The 20,011-nt window shown below is 41.8% G+C and overlaps 1 protein-coding gene across 6 annotated transcripts in view; it reads left to right on the top strand.

The window, feature by feature from the left end:
• lrrc7 (leucine rich repeat containing 7) overlaps positions 1-20,011 on the top strand; it is a 103,987-nt gene that overhangs the window by 75,702 nt on the left and 8,274 nt on the right. For 4 of the 6 annotated variants that reach the window (XM_072438591.1, XM_072438588.1, XM_072438587.1 and 1 more), the window contains 11 exons: positions 1,431-1,919; positions 1,994-2,215; positions 3,492-3,723; positions 6,622-6,963; positions 7,768-7,809; positions 9,402-9,650; positions 10,247-10,333; positions 13,944-14,156; positions 16,422-16,562; positions 17,594-17,713; positions 18,356-18,548. In XM_072438591.1, coding sequence (XP_072294692.1) covers positions 1,431-1,919; positions 1,994-2,215; positions 3,492-3,723; positions 6,622-6,963; positions 7,768-7,809; positions 9,402-9,650; positions 10,247-10,333; positions 13,944-14,156; positions 16,422-16,562; positions 17,594-17,713; positions 18,356-18,548 — 2,330 coding nt within the window. The remainder of the gene's footprint in view (positions 1-1,430; positions 1,920-1,993; positions 2,216-3,491; positions 3,724-6,621; positions 6,964-7,767; positions 7,810-9,401; positions 9,651-10,246; positions 10,334-13,943; positions 14,157-16,421; positions 16,563-17,593; positions 17,714-18,355; positions 18,549-20,011) is intronic. The other 2 variants (XM_072438589.1, XM_072438590.1) reach the window with 2 other exon arrangements.

Here is a 20,011-nt window from a genome sequence, read left to right as displayed (position 1 = left end):
GTCATAAGAACAAACAAACATCTAAACCGTAAACTGTGGCGGTAACAACAGCGCTAAGGCTGCAGTTATTTTATTACTTTGTTTACGGATTTTTAAATGAAATAAATTGAACAGGCGGACGAAATATAAATATAATTTCAATTTCAGTAGATTTTTTCTTCATAAAACAGGCTTGCTGCCATCGGTGCTGCTGCAGGTGATTTCCATGACATCGCAGTCACATATTTTGTCGGGCAGGTGTTTGTTTAGTATATCTCCAACTGTATCATCCCGATCTCCACTTGCATATTTTTTCTGGCCTCCAGAAAGTACGGTTATGCGAAACCACACGCTGAGCGCTGGTCACTGTGGTGTCGCCATTTTAAATACCCAACATGCAATATGCATAGCGTCAGTACAATGCTTTCCAAAATAAATGACTCCTGCAGGATTTTGGCGAAAAATTGCCTCACGCGCTCTTATCTTTTGACTTGCTATTTATATTTTATTTAAGGCTATTTTGTGTTGTCGGCGGTACTTTATTAAAACAATTATAATACATTATTTTATTTATAAATTAGAAATCAATAATCTAAGTGCGGCGGATCCGTAAACCAAGTGATAAAATAACCGCGGCCTAAATGCATACAACCAAAGAAATAGTTTTATTACTCATGTTTACTGAGTTCACAGGGACATTGTGGTACTAAGACAAATATAAACTCGCACATTTCCCTTTGGAGAATGAGCCCGGTGGTTAATAACCCCTGTTGTGTTTGAAGTGCTCTTGCGTGGTAGATTAGCCGACTCTTATAGTTGGTCACATAGTTCTGTAAACTGTGACAAACCAGAGATCACTGGCCAAAACCAAAAGCAAAAAAAAAGTATAATTGAATGTTTTCTGGTGCCTGTTTAAAGTCAGCTCTCTGGCAGCTCCACCGTCTTGTTTGCTGTCCTCTGCTCACACATCAGTTCATTCTTGTCCTGCTGCTTTTCTCTGAAGGTCAGAGGCTCATTAGGATGCTGCACACGGGGGTTTAGTCAATCCTCTCTCCATCAAAGAGTTTCCTCTTTACATTCACACTCTGTAGAGGACCGACACTCCACTTACAAACATATGGTGCATAATGGCACATTTTTGGCTCTAAGATTTTTTGACACTAAGATTCTCCTTAAATGAATTTTCCACTGCTGTTTGCAGCAGTGTTAGAAATGATTATTCAGGTTTATGCGCCTCATGTGGAACATTGCTGGAGGATAAGAACCCTCTGTGTTTTACATAAAGTTATTTTGGTGCCTGAAGTGTTGCTCACAGCACTGACTCAGTACCTGAAAAAAGGCTGTTTTTAGCCCAGGCAGGAGCAGAGCAGACACATCAGCATCAGTGATGGTCACTTGTGTTTTCTTCATGCTTTCAGTGAAAAGTCTAATAGAACATTTCCTTGCTGCAGACTAGCACAGTCCTTCCCAAAACCCATCGACTCAAAGCCCCTGCTGTCCCAGAGGGAAACCCCACCATCTGGGACACTGCAGCAGCGAGGGGACCGACGCCCGCTGAGCGAGCCATTTGACTGGGCTGACGCTCCTCACTACGACAACACTGGCTTCGACGCAGAAGAGTCGGCTCTGGATCCGTCCTCCTCCAGTCAGGGAAACCCTCCGCTGGGCTCCAAGCCCCGCAGCCAGTCTGCTCACGGCCGCAGACCCCTGCTGAGGCAGGAGCGCATCGTGGGGGTCCCTCTGGAGCTGGACGCCCAGACGCTGCCGTATCACAGCAGCCAGAGGCCCAACCCCGACCAGGACCAGTCTGGCCCTCAGAACCCTTGGCAAAATTGGACCAGGACCCCCAGTCCACTGGAAGACCGCACCGCCTTCCCCTCCAAACTGGACATGACGCCCAGCTCCAGCCCACAGCCCGACCGCAAGGACCTGGACCCGCGGTGAGTCCCCACAGTTGTGCATGGTCCAGATGTAAGTATTTTATAATTATAACACCACTGTTTGTCACCCAAAGGCGCTCGGACCAGAGTGGAGGCCCCCTGCCCGGCAGCTGGTCTTATAATCAACATGAGCAGACCAGGAAAGACCAGCTCACTGTCTCCGGGGGCAACAAGGTCACTGTTGTGATGAGCAAAAGCTCCGACCGTCTGTCGCCCATGATGAGAGAAACCAGGTCAAAGTTCAAGAAGTCACAAAGCATCGATGAGATTGATATTGGCTCCTACAAAGTCTACAGGTGAGAGCGAGTGTGAAGCCGAACAGTAATGACACAATATGTTAGTATAGGAGTTTTTCATTGCCAAGAAGCAGGGTCTAAAGATGGGGGACCTTGGGACATTTGTATGAGGACAAGGGATGCTGAGACATTTGTTTAAGGACACGGGATGCTGGGACATTTGTCTAAGAACAGGGGATGCTGGGACATTTGTCTAAGGACACAGGATGCTGTGACAGTTGTCTAAGGACACGGGATGCTGGGACATTTGTCTAAGAACAGGGGATGCTGGGACATTAGTCTAAGGACACGGGATGCTGGGACATTTGTCTAAGGACACGGGATGCTGGGACATTTGTCTAAGAACAGGGGATGCTGGGACATTTGTCTAAGGACAGAGGATGCTGGGACATTTGTCTAAGGACAGAGGATGCTGGGACATTTGTCTAAGGACACAGGATGCTGTGACAGTTGTCTAAGGACATGGGATGCTGGGACATTTGTCTAAGAACAGGGGATGCTGGGACATTTGTCTAAGGACACGGGATGCTGGGACATTTGTCTAAGGACACGGGATGCTGGGACATTTGTCTAAGAACAGGGGATACTGGGACATTTGTCTAAGGACAGAGGATGCTGGGACATTTGTCTAAGGACAGAGGATGCTGGGACATTTGTCTAAGAACAGGGGATGCTGGGACATTTGTCTAAGAACAGGGGATGCTGGGACATTTGTCTAAGGACAGAGGATGCTGGGACATTTGTCTAAGGCAGAGGTGTCCAAACTTTTTTCACTGAGGGCCGCATTTTGAAACTTAAACGGGGCAAAGGGCCACAAACAACCCGACAATATCGAATATGTTGAATGACAAAGTGATTCACTCAAAATGTTGCATTTGACATAGTTTGGATGAGCCTCCACACCTTTAATAAGACTTGGAACATTAATATTAGGTTGGTATAACATCAAAATGCTTAATCTTTCCAATTTTACAGTAAAACCTACAGCTTCTTGTTGTTTGGATCAACTTAGCAGGAAGCTGGAGGGCCAACAAAAATGTGTCTAAGGGCCCCCGGGCCGTAGTTTGGACATGCCTGGTCTAAGGACACGGGATGCTGGGACATTTGTCTAAGAACAGGGGATGCTGGGACATTTGTCTAAGAACAGGGGATGCTGGGACATTTGTCTAAGAACAGGGGATGCTGGGACACTGCTTCTTCCCTATGAACATTGTTTGATCTGTTCTCACTGTTGTTGTTTGTAAATTGAACCCTTTCCAAATGTGTTTCCCTTCAGTATTCCAGTGGACAGCTACAGCACGTCCATCGAGCAGCAGACCAGTTTGGACAGGTCCGAGCTGCCTGGGTCTATGGAGCAGACCAGTATGTCACGCTCCCAGTCCGCACCCATGTTGGACGACGACCTGGTTTTCCCGGGACATGGGATGAACCAAAACCAGTCAGGGCAGAACCAGAAGCCTGCCATTCCACATAAGGCTTATCACTTCGACCAGAACTACAACCCACAGGTCAGACACTCACCCGTCACGGGTGACGAGTGAGTTGAGTTTTCAAACCTTATGCAAAATGTACTTCTATGCGCTTTTAACCTTGTTCTAACATTGTTCTCTCATCAAAAACATATCTGGAGTAGCGTTTAGCTTCATTCACACTAGTTTGATGAATCCTGGTTAGAAAGTCTTCCGAGCATCAAAAACACTCCGTTCTGAATCTTCTCGATAACTGACACATTCTCGATCTGTGACGCAGCTCTGAGAAACTTCTATTCTGTTTTTAAAGTTCATAAATTATCCCCAGACTTGTCAAGATCAGTACAACTGTGTGCTGAGACCAGGAAGTGAGAGGCCAGCTTGAAATGTATTTTAAAAAATTATTCTATACCAGGCTGAGAAATATATTTTCAAAGTTAGGGGCCAGGGGGCCCCCTGTCTAAAAAAGTTAGTGGCCCCCCTCGTTATTTGCATGTAAAACAATTTAAAGTACTTTTATCTTTTATTTGATATGAAGGAAGAGCACAAATACTGAATTCCTATAAACCAGAGATCATGATCTTTCAATACTGTTTAATTTAATATAATAATGTTTCTAAGATACAAAATAAATACTGTATACAACATTTGACACAAGGAGATCTTATATGTTCTGCAGCAGGAATAAATACAATCACAGCCTACAAAATAACCTGAGTACAGACACAGCAAGGAGATCTTATATTTTTTATAATAAATATTCTGAATCATAATCTTCTTGTCAGGGAACAAATCAAGTATCAGTATTGTTAAAATAGTAGCTTGTAAGAGTTCTGTTAAATACCAAAGCTTGTCAAATAAATACCTGTGCCTTGTATCAGTTTTGAGGAAAGGCCAAACACACGGTGCAGTACAATAATCCTGCTCCTGTCAGACTGATGCAGGGGAAAGGCCTGTCCCACCCCTCCATATACTGCCTGTGCCATCATTCTTCTCATCATCATTTTTTTTTTCTTTTTTCTGTTCCTCAGTCACTTTTTGGGTTTTTTGGTGGTGGGGGTTTTCCCCCTTCCAGATACTTCCATATTGACATCCCTAATGTGCAAAACTACAAAAAACTTTAAAAAGACTGAATAGTTGTGGACTGAGTGGATTGTCGCCCGCCAACCTAGATTTCACTTTTGGCGCAAAATTAGACCAGGCATTTCCGAGTACCAGTGTTGGGAAAGTTCACTTTCTACATGAACTAGTTCAGTTCATAGTTCATAATTCAATTTTTTTAACTAAGTTCACAGCTCCAAAAAATTAACTGGTTCAGTTATTTTTTTCAATATTATGCTATAATGTTTCTAAATTATTTCCAAAGCCCAAATACAACCACAGGCAGCAATTATTGTATTAGTTTAATGCTGAAACTATGGGTGAGATTTCATCTTCATATCCAATTTTGAATCCTTACCCAGGATTTACATTCACACTGAGCACAGAAATGCAGATTGTTCCCATCCTCACCGACCTTATCATAAAACTCACGTAACTGGTCGTAGGGCAACTCCTTGCTGTTCTGTTGCTGTCGCGTCCATGCTGCTTTTTGTTTTGATGCGCATGCGCAGTGCGGTGCGACACTTCTCTCTCTGTCTGCGCTATCGGCCTCTACAACCAGCCATAGGCAACATTGGGCAACATAACGGTGTGTTTTTCGCCTGGAAGTCTCTAGAAATCTGACACCTTATTGAACGAAATTAAAAAGAATGAACGTGCCGTTCACAGACACCAGAATGAACGCGTTCATGAACTTTTGTTCAATGAACGCGTTCAGGCACAACACTGCCGAGTACACCCGAACACGATTCGAACGCGACCCGAACGCGACCCGAACACAGCGGCCAATCAGATGCCCGCTTTCATCGAAATTAGATCACAGCCACCGATCGGCCAATGAGAAGCGAGAATACTGCGAAGTGGCATGTCTGTCAAAATGAAATGTAAATGATGAAAATACCCCAAATATGACCAAATTACTAGTTAAATCTTGTTTTTTTTTCGAGGAATTTCGATACAGGGTTACAGGGGCCCCCCCTCCAAATTTAAACCCCGTGCCCGCCGGCGATTTGAGGGGCCACGGGCCCCGGGCCCCCGTCTATTTCGCAGCCTGTATACTGTGTGTAATTCCCTCTGCAGCCAGTAGGCTCAGGGAAACAGCAGATATCCAAATTTGCATTGTTTGTTGTTAACCATGAGCTGCTAAATTAAATGTTCTCAAGAGCATGTTGAAAGGCTGATAACAATACAAATAATGCATAATATTATTTAACATGATAGTTGTATTGATTTTATTACAAAAATATACATTTTTAATATAATAATAAATATAAAATTATTTTGGTCAATATTATCATGTAAACAGGTTTGTATCAGGCCATATCCTATTTTAGATCTATCATCAGATTATATTATATATTCACTGTTAAAATACAAGACTTCTGTGGAAAGAGTCCGGCCTCATATTGATCATTAGGGCTGCAACTAACAATTATTTGTTATATGTATTTATGATTAGTCGACAAGTCAAACTTATTTCTGTTGTACAGATTTTTTAAAGACAATATCAAGGGTGAATGACTATGGTAACTGCAGGCTTTGTGTGTGTATAATTGATGAAAATAAGACAATTTAGATTTTTTCAGAGTCTGTATTATAGTCCAGATCACCATTATGATGGTTGAACATGAGCTCAGCTTGATTCGATTTTTTTCCTATTAAATATCTTCATTTCACAGATATAAACAAGAAAGACTTTCAATTAGTCCAAACCACAGGCTTTACGGACGGTTAAAAAGCCACAAGCTGATTGTTGACTTGATTCAAATCAAAGTCATTGCACCATCTTACTTCTAAACATCTGATTTTAATATTCAATTTGACGTCTTTCTCCAGATAACCCTCGACCGGCGCGTGCCTCCCCCATTCCCCAACACACCCGACTACGTGAACCACTCATCCAAGGCCATCGAGTACCTGAACCAGCCCACCAAGACCCTGACCAAGGACCTGGTGAGCCCGCGGTACCGAGACTACCCGCCCATCGAGATGTTCTCCTTCCCCCAGCCGCCGCAGACGCAGGACGGGCCCCAGACGCAACAGCCCCTTCCCTCGCAGAGATCCAGACCGGGCTTCCTCAGGCGGGCCGACTCGTTGGTCAGCTCCACGGAACTGGCGCTTTTCCGCAGAGTCCAGGAAGCCCAGCAGGAGGCGCTGCAGGAGCAGTACAGGCAGCAGGTATGGCTTGTGTCTGTATGTAAAACTACACGAAATAATACTAAACAGAATACTTTAAAATAGAGCGTTGTTATTCAAAAACAAGGATGAAAGACAAATTTGATAATGTCTTCCTGTGATGTATTTGTATTTTCTTGAGTAAAATTCGAATAACTTTCATAGTTTGTTTCGCCGTAGGTTTAATAGAAACATGTCAGGGTCACTTCTGTCTTGTCTTCTCACAAAAAAATACAAACATCTATGAAAGATTGTTGTTAGCTTTGTAGTTATACATGTTACATATTGTCTTTTATTTGGTCTCTATACAATCCTTTTGATCACATAGTATAATTTTAACTTTACTTGTTATGGATAAAGCAATAAGCGACAAAATATGACTTTCTTTCATATTTTTTATGAATGGGAAACAATGGAAGATATTAGAGCTGCAACGAGTAATTGATTGTGATTGGATTCTACAGACTCTAAAACACACGGGAAAAGATCTTTTACCACAAAAACAAACCATTAAAATGTCAAAAAGTAACATTTATTCAGACAATAATCATTTTTGAAAGTTTCAGAGTGCAAGAAATGATCGTTTGACTAGTTGACTCATCAAAAAATACAAATCTCTCACGACTTGATGACTAAAAGTAGCCGTTAGTTGCAGCTCTGGTTGACGCCAAAGTGAGCCGTGACTTAAAGGTCCCGTGCTGCGCTCAAACGGTGTTAAGACGTTCCATCCCAAACGTACCTGGACCTGTGTTTTGTTGTTCCCCTTCACCCACGTTTTGAGTAATCCTCGTCCGTCTCCCTCCTCAGCTCTCAAAACGCCTGTCCCCCACTGGTTTACGTCAGCTTGTGGTAATTCACCAACTTTTATGTGTTTTTTCTATGTCCCATGACTCATTCTGATCATGTAGTGCTCGCGCCGCTCGTGTTCCGCCGCTGCATTTTTTTTTTTTTATCTTAGCTCCAGGTCCTTCACTCAACAGCAGACGACCAACAACTATGGACTTCTTGCGCCCTCTGCTGACGTTACGCTGACATTTCATAAGTGAGGGGGGTTTACCTTGTATGCATTCCGGAGCTTCTCTTGGGATAAATTAGAGCTAAAGGATCTGGTTAGACGGAGGCAAGATTCCACACATACCGTATTTTCCGAAGTATAAGTCGCTCCAGCCAAAAAATGCAAAATAGAGAAAAAAAAAACATATATAAGTCACACTGGAGTATAAGTCACATTTTTTGGGGACATTTGATAAAATCCAAGACCAAGAACAGACATTTCATCTTGAGATGCAGTTTAAAATAATAACAGATTAGAGAACATGGTGAACAGGTGTACGTATGCTAACGCTAACACCTTCAGCTACATGACGCACAGACAGAACTGTGGTAAGTGTCTGGTATGTTAACGTAACATATTAAGATAAGATAAGATTAGATAAGATAAGATAAGATAATCCTTTATTGTCCCACATGGGGAAATTTCATTGGTGCAACGCAGGTAGATACAGAGGTAGATACAGAAGAACAGATCACTTATAGGAAGTCTGAAAAACACTTTCAGTAGAAGATCTCCTATAAATAAATAAAATAAAAACTCCCATAGACAAATAAATAAATACATAAATACCATTGCATGTGATCACGACAGTAATTGCACATGTTATCTGAATAACTGTTATGCATATGAACAGTTATTCAGATAACTATAGCATAAAGAACATGCTAACAAGTTTACCAAAGCATCAGTTTTACCCCAAATCACTAAATCCATTGAATTCTTCTTCCTCTGTGTCACTTCTAAACAACTCCACAAACTCCAGAGGTAGAGGAAGTGCAGATTCTTCTTCTGTGTCGCTTAGAGCCTAGAGCGCCATCTTGTGGTTGCCAGGGTGAAAATAATCAACACATGAAATGCGGTTACCAATGTGAAAATAACGAATATCACCCGCACCCCGGCCAAAACTACTATGTAAAAAGCTACGACTTATAATCCGGAAAATACGGTTCATTAATTACAGTATTTAAAGGAACAGTGTGTAGCCGGCACATTTTAAACCATTCCTCAATCAAACCTGCCGCCTGGGTTGTCTCCTTCTCAGGGCTCCTCGTTCAGCTCCTTCTCCACTGGTCTTCAGGTAGTGACCATTAGGATCAGAGAGAGCTTCAAACACACTGGATTTCAGCTTTGAACATCGTACATACTGTCCCTTTAAATCCAATAAGACATGGCAACAACACAGGGTACTTATATCACAATACACAATACACAAAGAAATACTTTCATATCTGTTTTAATTGCCTGACTAATGCATATTATTGGACCTTTAATATACTTCCATCACCCTCATCACCCTGAGAAACAGCCACTCACGCCATTACGTCACTCATTTTACGTACACCGTCAAACGTAAATACTGTGAATGACGTTAGCTGTTGCGAACCAGCAGATGGAGCCTCCTCTTTACGGGCGAGCTCTGGCCTACTCCACCATCATGGACCAGTCCGCCCTCTCCAACATGGCCGACGCCCAGACCCAGATGCTGCACAGCAAGCGGAACGGGCGCTACGACGACGACTACAGCGCGTACCAGGACCAGAAGAAGCCCATGATCGGTTACCCCACCAAGAGCCTGACGCAGCGGCGCCCCCTGTCTGCCCGGAGTTACAGCACCGAGACGTACGGCGCCTCACAGGTAAAAAACAAAAAAAAGGAGACAACGGGAAAACGCATATTCTTTTTTTCACAGTTGATTATTTATTCATGTATTTAGCATCTGTTAAAGGACAAATATTATGCAAAATTGACTTTTTTCAAGCATTGTTCCCTCATCAGAAACATGCCTGGCGTTGTTTAGCTTTATTCACACTTGTTTGATGAATTTTGTGTCGTAAATCCTCTGCCTTTGAGCCTCAGAAAATACTCAGTTTCAAAATGTCAGTTTCAGACGTGTGCTGTTTTTAGGTCCATACATCATCACCAGACTCGTTCTGAGCATTTCTGCCATTAACACTAACTATGTTCATTTCTACCACGTGCTTGTATTAGCATGCCGGGGCAAGCTAGCTTCTCTTTACTTTCCCATGGTAATTTTCTCTGCTGGCCAGCACGGCTAACACACATTCTGATGAGGGAACGCTTCATGGATACGCTTTCAGTAGATCCATTATTGTAAGTTCTAAAACATGAGATGCCAAACTAAAGACGTTTAAAAGCCGACAACATAAGTAATGCATAATATGTGCCCTTTAAATACATGAATAATAAAATGATTGTGATCTGATTTTTTAGATGCAAAGTCGGGATTGGAGCGGTCTAAACGCTGGGTCGAATATGAGCGGCTCATATTCCTCACAAGTGTTACAGGCAGAGAAAAGTGTAAGTGGGTGAACGAGGCGGTGTGTTCCGGTGCAGAACCAGTCGGGGTCGTGCTGTGTTTGCCGGTCCTGTTGCCGTGGTTACCGTGCACATTTGAGACACTCCCGGGTCCGTGTTTCTGTGTTTGGTGGTCTCTCTGGTGTTGGTTTTGACTTGGATGTTGGGTGTTTGGTCCCTGGACCAGTCTCGGCCTCTTTTTGCGACAGGTTTTCGCAGGAACGGGAACGATAAACGGTGGAAAGGTGAATCCATTTCAGACTTCAAATTACTGCATTAGGTCTGGGAAAATAGTCTCTACCGCGTATCGGACCTGTCTTTTTATCCTCTCGCTCCTGACCGGACTCAGACTGCGGTCCCGCTCGTCTTTCAGAGCCACAAATGGGTCAGAAATGAGGTCAGGGAATCTGCATGGACAGTAGAAAGCAGCAGTGCACTTACAGTATAAACAGTGCTGGAAGTTACTCAATACAAGAACGTGTAGGAATACAGTTACTTTCCTGGAATATGTCGCAGTACTTTATTTTACGTTTTAGGATTGATACTGCATGTTTATCAGAAAGAAAGATAAAACCACCACCACCTCTTACCAACGGGTTTAATCCGTTTTTTACGGTGCGATTTAATGCAACTCGAAATGAAAGTATTCCAAGTATTCAGAAAACAGTGCTCTGATTGGCCCATGCGACTGAATACGTTACAACATGTGTTTAAATGCCAGAAGGAAAGTACTCTGCAACTGACTACGAACTCAAAACTACTCAAAACACAGCAATACTTAAAATAAATGAATACAATTATAAATAAAAGTATAAAATGCATATTGTCCCAGCCCTAATAGTGAGAAAGTATCGATTTGTATATATTTTAACCCATCGTAAAGATAATACAATTGATTTTTACTGCAATATTTTCACTTTTCCACTATTGTGAAGTTGTCTTGTAGCTGTTGTTGCATGTTCTACCTGTGTCACTGTGGGTTTCTCTGTGGATCTGCATGTAGGCTAAAACCACACCATTTAACTGATGGAAAACCTTGGATTAAATAGAGTCACCGCACTTATCGTCCTCATTAAGGTTTGTAAAAGAGCAGATAAATGACCAAATGTTCCTTGAAGTTACTGAAAACCTGTTCTCTCCCGTCACAATAATTACTGTATCAAACTCAACATTTAATAAATAATAGAAGAACAATATCGTAACTAGATACTCGTTTAAACAGGTATTAATACTGACAAATATTAAGTAGTGAGTATTTTCCTTGGTCTCTATTACTCTAAACTCTATGAAACTATTACTGTTAATTCACAAATGTCATTAGTTTTTTTTATTTATTTGCCCAAACTTCAAAATTATTTGACTGCATCATCGGAATGTTCCAACTTACGCAATCGTGAAGCAAACGTGACTTTCATAGTTTAATTGGCATCAAATCCAAATATAATATTTTTTTTTTCTTTCATTTCTAACAAACAAAAAGCAACATTGTGGACTCTCCAGTGTAAACATGTCTGTTAGCTTGCCTATTACACATTTAGCATTAGCATTCAGCAAATCTAGAGTTTTTTGTTGTTTTGTTTTTTAGCTTCACAGAAATTTAAGACACAATAAAAATAAGTCACTTCTGTAAGTTCCACGAAGTTACTGAAAGCCCAGTCTTGCAACAATAATTACTATATCACCGTATCAGTCAATAAACAAAATATTGGCTTCATTTGAACTTTGTAATAGTGAAATAAATATCAAGCTTTTTCCTCTGTGTTAAAATCCACTTTCAAATGTTAGTAACATGACACAAAACCTGCGTAAAACTATTCCAAAACGTTTGTACTATGGGTATTGCTACATGTGTTAGCGTGTATTAGCGTGCGTTAGTGTGCTTTAGCGTGTATTAGCGTGCGTTACCGTGCATTCCCATGCGTTAGCGTGTATTAGCGTGAGTTAGAGTGCGTTAGTGTGCATTAGCGTGCGTTAACGTGCGTTAGCGTGTTTTAGCGTGCGTTAGCGTGTAGGAGCGGGTGTTTCCCAGCTGTTTTAATGAGCTCTTCTTCTTCTTGGGCCGGTTAAATTGTGTCGCAGGAGGAGGAAAGCGCAGAGGATTCAGTCGAGCGTCCTCTCCACGTCCTCTGTCCTCACTCCGAGTCTTCCCTGGCCTATAATCCATCTTTCTGTCGGCCGAGACAGGTTTTCTAAAAATAGACCCTCGAAGCTCTATCTCCGGGATTATAAGATGCACCTGGTTATTTTTAGAGCATAAGTGTCAGCATCACAGTCTGTTCTTTCTAAAGCGAGTTTGTCTGAACCGTTTTAACGAACAGGCATTCAAGAAGCTTGTTATGGGTAGATTTTAGTGGATAGAGTAATGCAATAAGCCAGACTACTGTAGTGACAACAATGAAGATTATTTAGGGCAAACAATTCAATTGCATTTTTATTTAATGTATGCTGAAATTGTTAAAAAACAAATTAAAAAAAATTCTTCAGTTAAAGAAAATTCAAGACACAAATTTTGCGCTATATTTTAACTCAAAAAGTGTAAAAAATAAACAAATTTTACTAGATGGAGTAATGCAATAAGATGGACTACTGTAGTGACAACAATTAAGATTATTTAGGATTAATTAGAGCAGCTCAATTTAGAGAAAAAAAAATCACAGTTTATTCTGAAATTGTTTTGTACAATTGTTTTCCTTTAATAAGGCAGAAAGCCATGACATTTTTTTGTCTTTAAGAAAATTCAAGACAAACATTTTGCTCCACATTGTAACTCAAAAAGTGTAAAAAAAAAAGACACATTTTACTAGATAGAGTATTGCAATAAGAAGATTATTTAGGATGTATTAGAGTTGGTCAATATAAAGAAAAAATATATAATTGTGATTTTATTTGTGATACATCATGCTGAAATTGTTTTTAATATTTACTTTCAACAAAGCAGAAAGTCATGGGATTTTTCTGTCTTTCAGAAAATTCAAGGCACACATTTTGCTACACATTTTAAATCAAAAAGTGCAACTGTAAAAATAAGCCAAAAACTGTAGAAGTATTACCATAGTTTAAAGTTTGTTTTAAGCTGTGTATTTTTGCTAGTGATGGGAAGTACTAGTGCAATGTGTTTTGATTCAATACAAAGTAATACAAGTGCTACATTAGTCTGAGTAAGTTTTCTATAAAATGCAATGACATTTCTCTAGACAATTTGACTTTGGAATCTTGTACAGTGGCCCTGAAGGTCAAGTCACACACAAACTTCAAAACATGCACACAAACTTCAAAAACATGCACACAAATGTCAAAAACATGCACACAAACTTCAAAAACATGCACACAAATTAAAAAACACACATAAATTCAAAAACATGCACACAAAATTCAAAAACATGCACACAAACATCAAAACACGCACACAGCCTTCAAAACAGCCACACAAATGTCAAAAACATGCATGATATGTACACCTCAGTGTACACCTCAGTGTACAAATGATCTTGAAGACAATATACAAGCCCCTCCTCCTTTTGCCTGGTTTTGGCTGCATGTCGCTGTTCGTCCGAGCGCTTTTATCACGTTTACATTCATTGCACAACACGCCGTGCGCTCGTTTTGCCCACAGGCGCGCCCCGTCTCCGCCCGCCCGACCATGGCTGCCCTTTTGGAGAAGATGCCCCCCGACTACACCCTGGCCACGTGTCCCGAGAAGGCGTCGGAGGACACCATCAAAGTGCGCCCGGTCGTCCCCCAGAAGCCCGAAGACATCACGTCCAAGATGCCCCCCGACTGGAGACAGCAGCTGCTCCGGCACATCGAGGCCAAGCGACTGGACAGGGTGAGGGCCAGGAGCCATCGCCGCGGGACACGCCTTTGCACTTCATTTAGTGACCCTTTAACGTGCTGTCGGAATGTTCCAAATTATGCATCGGGGGCCAAAGTGAAACGCCATAATTCATTCTCGATCATTAACTGACATGAAATAAAAATTGCTAATCATTTTTTGGGGAATTTTGAACAAACATAATGCAACTTTTTTGAATTTCCAATGTTGAAATTACCGTAGTTTCTGGACTATTATGCCAAAGAATGCATAATAGGGAATAAAAAACTCATACGAGTCGCACTGGAGTATGAGTCGCATTTTTGGAGGAAATGTATTTGCTAAAATCCAAGACCAAGAAATGACATTTTATCCTGAAATGCAGTTTAAAATAATAACAGATGAGAGAACATGGTGAATAGGTGCACGTATGCTAACGCTAACACCTTCAGCTACATGACGCACAGACAGAACTGTGGTAAGTGTCTGGTATGTTAACGTAACATATTAACAGTTATTCAGATAACTATAGCATAAAGAACATGCTAACAAGTTTACCAAAGCATCAGTATTACCCCAAATCACTAAATCCACTGAATTCTTCTTCCTCTGTGTCACTTCTAAACAACTCCACAAACTCCAGAGGTAGAGGAAGTGCAGATTCTTCTTCTGCGTCGCTTAGAGCCTAGAGCGCCCTCTTGTGGTTGTCAGTGTGAAAATAACGAATAATATCACATATAAGTCGCACCCCGGCTAAAACTATGAAAAATGACTATGATTTATAGTCCGGAAAATACGGTAAAATAACTGTCTTGTTATTTGTGTCAAAAAATTGTATACACCACAATAATATAAATATTGCAGTACTTAAGAATAATATTGCAAGCATTTCCAATATTGCGCTTTCTTCATTCTAACCGAGAACGTACCCAAAGGAGGACAAATGTGCAAATAAAACTGACTTAAATTTTGAATTCAAGTCATCGCAAAGCACGCTAGATGTTTCCAAAAAATATTAGCATCTCCTTAACTTTCAGACGCGTTAAACGTTATCGACACAAAACCTTGAATTCCGATAAGAAATCACAAAATATCACCTAATAATTAGACGTTGTAGAGTCGTTCCATGCATCTCACTGCCCTGACTGTGTGTTTTCGTCTGAGTTTTGTCCAGATGCATGTCCTCTTCACTGTTGCCGTCGGCCGCGCCCCAAACACACCCACAATGCAACAGTAGCTCCATCAAGACCCAAAGATTACTGTCGACTACAGCTTAAACTAATATCAGTATTTGCAAATGTCACCACTGACTTAAAGCTGACTTTTATTCCTATATATGAGAATTATTGTTATTTTTAATGGTTTAGCCCCTTAGAGTATGTTGTGAAAGCAGAAAAACCATACTGCCGGCATTTAATTGTAATTGTAATTAGTAAATGTCCAGTAGAGGCCGGTTTTTAATCTGGTCCGACCAACTGCCTAAAGAACACACAAAGAATACACTTGTGCACAAACTACTCTAATCTCTTATCCAGTTTAGTGCCATAAAACAGGGCTGTGGATGGGTTTGTTGTTATATATTTGGGGAAAATAGTCATAAACAACTCTACAAATCGGCCCAAAAAGTTTATCCCTTTCTCTGAATTCTAAACCATCAGAATCGACTTGACTGATCGGCACAGACATGAATGACTGATAAATGTTAGCTAATCTACGCTAAGTGCTATGTTAGCTCATCTAAAGATACGTGCTATGTTAGCTAATCTAGGCTAAGTGCTATGTTAGCTCATCCAAAGATACGTGCTATGTTAGCTAATCTAGGCTAAGTGCTATGTTAGCTAATCAAGGCTAAATGCTATGTTAGCTAATCAAGGCTAAATGCTATGTAAGCTAATCTAGGCTAAGTGTTATGTTAGCTCATCTAGGCTAAGTGCTATGTTAGCTAATCTAGGCTAAATGCTATTTAAAATAATCTAGGCTAAATGTTAGGTAATCTAGGCTAAATGCTATGTTAGCTAATCTAGGCTAAATGCTATGTTAGCTAATCAAAAGCTAAGTGCTAACAGTTCAACACAAACGACAGGCTTCCGGACACGTTCTGTGACGAGCCACGGCTAACGCTCTCTGTGCTTTCAGCTCCTCTGCACTGCTCTTGTTGCTCTTGTTGTTGTTGTTTATAAGTGTTTTATTGTTGTTGTTTGTGGAGCTCACAGTGTGACGTCACCACGCTGCAGCCCCTCCCATTCACCCATGTCATGTGATGTTGTCTCCTCCAATCAGAGTGGTGTCCTAAAGCACAACACGCTCACGCTGGGCATGCTCTGTCAGGGCGGGGGGCACTTTAACCTTTACAATAACAATAAGCATGAGCCCCCTGCTGGCCGCTGGCTGCCACTGCCTCCGCCTCCGAACGCCAACGCTGTGAGTATCCGCCATGTTCCTCCCACTTATCACTGTTACTCGCACTCATACTGCGCTGCATTGTTCTGCGTCTGTTCAAGTGACTGCGTTTCAGACCGGGTTAGCGTACTACAGTGTTTTTACAAAAATGTACAGCTGCAAAACAGGCATGGCAACGGTTGTACAAGGCGACATTACCAACCGCGTTTCATTATTCTACATGTGCTGTTACGATGCTAAAGCTCACTTTGCATACTAAAGGAAACGATAAATGCATTTTCAACACAAAATAAAAGCGCTTCTTTCTTACACCACGTGGTCTTAGACTTGCTCTAATCAAGCTCAAGCATTCTAAAACTGTTCACATTTGTCCTGTTGACGTGATTTGTTTTTCTAGTTTTTACACCAGTTTTAGTATCGATTGATATCTGTTTTTTGATACTTTTGACAAACGTGTTTTCTACATTCTGCAGGTCTTTGGTTGCATCCAGTTGAAAAAGCCTTGTTAGATACATTTGCCTTAATTTTGATCTTTAAGAGAATAAAATACAATAGTATATGAAGATAAAAACCCAAAAAGCAAATATGTTTCCTCTTAGAAGAGTCAATGTGGTTTATGTGATTTCTTTAGGATCGATACTGACTCTAGTTTTTGTATCAATTAGTACATTATTTTCAATACTTTTTACAACACTAATGAATACATATCTCAGAACCTTATAATTCTAAGATGCACATACTTTTAGATTTAAACCTAAAGACGATATATAAATGTACGGCTCTTGTGGACAGCCCGAGCGCAGTACCGACACAGGCCAGAGGAGGTGCTATTTCCACCTCTCACAACTAAACCGACACAATCACAGCTGAATAACTTTCTCATTCATTGACGTGTAAAAGCTGTCGGCCTGATGTGAAGGTCGAGCGTGTTACTGTCGTGAAGGTCGAGCGTGTTACTGTCGTTGTGAAGGTCGAGCGTGTTACTGTCGTTGTGAAGGTTGAGCGCGTTACCGCCGTCTCACGTGCCGCGTTCCCGTCTGTGTCGCCCTCAGACGCCCTCGCAGCAGTCGGCCATATTGGATAACGACCAGGAAGGCGGGCCGGCGGGAAACCAGTGGGTGCCGTACTCGCTGGGACGGCGGGACGTGCCACCGGACAACCTCATGAACAAGGTGAGAGGTCATGTGGTGGTCCTCGGCCGCTCGGGTTACGTTACACGCTTTTATCTCAGAAAGTCAGAGTTTTGACGTCGCTTAATGGTCATTTAATAGAACTAACCAGTAATATTTGTTGTTTTTGGCCTTCTCAAAAGCGAAACGTTAATTAACAGCAGTGTTGGGTCGTTCTTGCTCAGATCTGTCGTCTCTGATATGGTCAACTGACGGTAACGTTTAATCAAAATGTTGAAGATTAAATCACAAATAAGCAGATTTTGGTCCAGCAGGGGGCGACAAGTGTGGAAGTTGGGTGTTTGCGTGTTCTTCGTGTGCATTTTTCAAACTTTTCCCGAGTTCCCGAGGTCAATCCAACAGAAATGTGTCTTTAATGTATTAGTCAAGGTTTAAGTATCGCTTGAATGTGAAACGACTGTAAAATTAACCACAAATGTGTAGAAACTTTATGCCCTTATTTAGAATTTAAACATCTGCTTAATCCGCTTTTTTGCAGGAATTTTATTGTAAAAGATATACACAATTGTCTACACATTTTTGGATAATTTGCCCATCTTTAATGTGTACCCGATGGTAAACGGCTGAGTTCATGAGTTAAGCGTTCGATTTGCCGCTTCAACCAGAGCATTTCTGTCCCAACAGGGTGGCCACGCCCATAACCCCTCCCACCAAACGCACAACGCCATGATCGTCACCACCTCCTCCTCCACCATCTCGCATCGCGGGGGCGGGCAGCAGGGCTACGACAACATGATGAACAAGGCGGGGCAGTACCAGCCTGGGATGCCGCTGTCTGTGGTGCCGGCGGGGCAGTACCAGAGCTCCATGCAGCAAGGTAAACCCGCACCCCCGCAGTTACAGGGCGGAGACAGCGACGGTGTGGGGACGTTTTCAACTGTCAATCATCGCTAGGCGTAATCTCTCGTCTCTTTGAACCAGTGTCACTCCTGGAAGTGTCTTTGCCTGACCAGCCAGTCCCTCCTACTTTCTGTTCAAATGCAGAATAGTCTGGAATCGGACCGATGGGATGTGTCAAAAAACTCTCCAAGCCTGAACCGGTCCAACCACCGCCGCTAATTTATGTCACGTGTCTCTCAAATGCGCAAGACGTCTCTCAAATATTTTCGGGAAAATATTTAACTTCATTTACCTCAGAGTTTAGTGAGTTGCTCGTTGACTTGGCAAAAGTCGGCAACGTTTCTCAGTGCTATGTTAGTTAATCTAGGCTAAATGCTATGTTAGCTAATCTAGGCTAAGTGCTATGTTAGCTAATCTAGGCTAAATGCTATGTAAGATAATATTGGCTAAGTGCTATGTTAGCCAATCAGGGCTAAGTGCTATGTAAAATAATCTAGGCTAAATGCTATTTAAAATAATCTAGGCTAAGTGCTATGTTAGCTCATGTAGGCTAAATGCTATGTAAACTAATCAAGGCTAAATGTTATGTTAGCTAATCTAGGCTAAGTGCTATGTTAGCTAATCTAGACTAAGTGCTAACAGAATCATCACAAACGATGGGCTTTCGGACAGAGATTAGTGTGTCGCTCATTGATTCTTCAGAAGTCGGCAACGTTTCTCAGTCTGTGTTATTTTAATTTTCCCCTCGTAGGCCGCCATGTTTGTTCAGACACGAACGGACAATGCGTTTGTCCGATTGGTTAACCCGCCCTGTCAATCACTCCCTTTGGAAATTGGAGCGACTTGGTTGGATTCCAGACCAAATCGTCTTTGTAAAGTATTTTCAAAGCGTGTGGTCTCGGCTGGTCAGGCAAGAAGTGTCTGGTACTAATGTAAACACACCATTCATTTTAATAAGGCAGCGGAATGAAAACACGTTGGCGTTTGTCGGCCGCACAGACAAACTGTTCTTGTTTATGTTTGTTGCAACAGTCAATATCTAACTTCTAGCTACGTAAAGTGCCTCGTGTTTGATTTGGTTTGTGCTGAGATACCGCGGGATGTGAGCAAGTCTAGACCCCGATTCAAGCCAGAACTGAAGTGCCCGATCCAGGCGTTTCCCTGGTAACGTCCCAGGACTAACGTGAACGCGTCGCCTCGTTCACACGTGATTCCCAGTATATTGCCAGTCTCTATCGCTACAGAAATGTGCTGCACGGCTCTGTAGACACTCCCATAGAAGAAACAGCAAAACTATTCTACCAAAGAAGAAGTGAATATTCTTAATCTGTTTAAAGGTTTGTGATGTGACCTTTGTGAAAGCGTTACGTCCTCGTCCCGGGTCAGGTTCTTAGGGATTAGTTTGATTCTTTGTGCTTCTGACGCAGTAGTTTGCAGCAG

Source organism: Eucyclogobius newberryi, unplaced genomic scaffold (assembly GCF_026437365.1).
Source record: "Eucyclogobius newberryi isolate DKJ021-1_F unplaced genomic scaffold, fEucNew1.0.hap1 SCAF_9, whole genome shotgun sequence".
Lineage (NCBI taxonomy): Eukaryota > Metazoa > Chordata > Actinopteri > Gobiiformes > Gobiidae > Eucyclogobius > Eucyclogobius newberryi.
The sequence above is the reverse complement of the archived record's forward strand: the minus strand, read 5'-3'. Positions and strand labels throughout refer to the sequence as shown.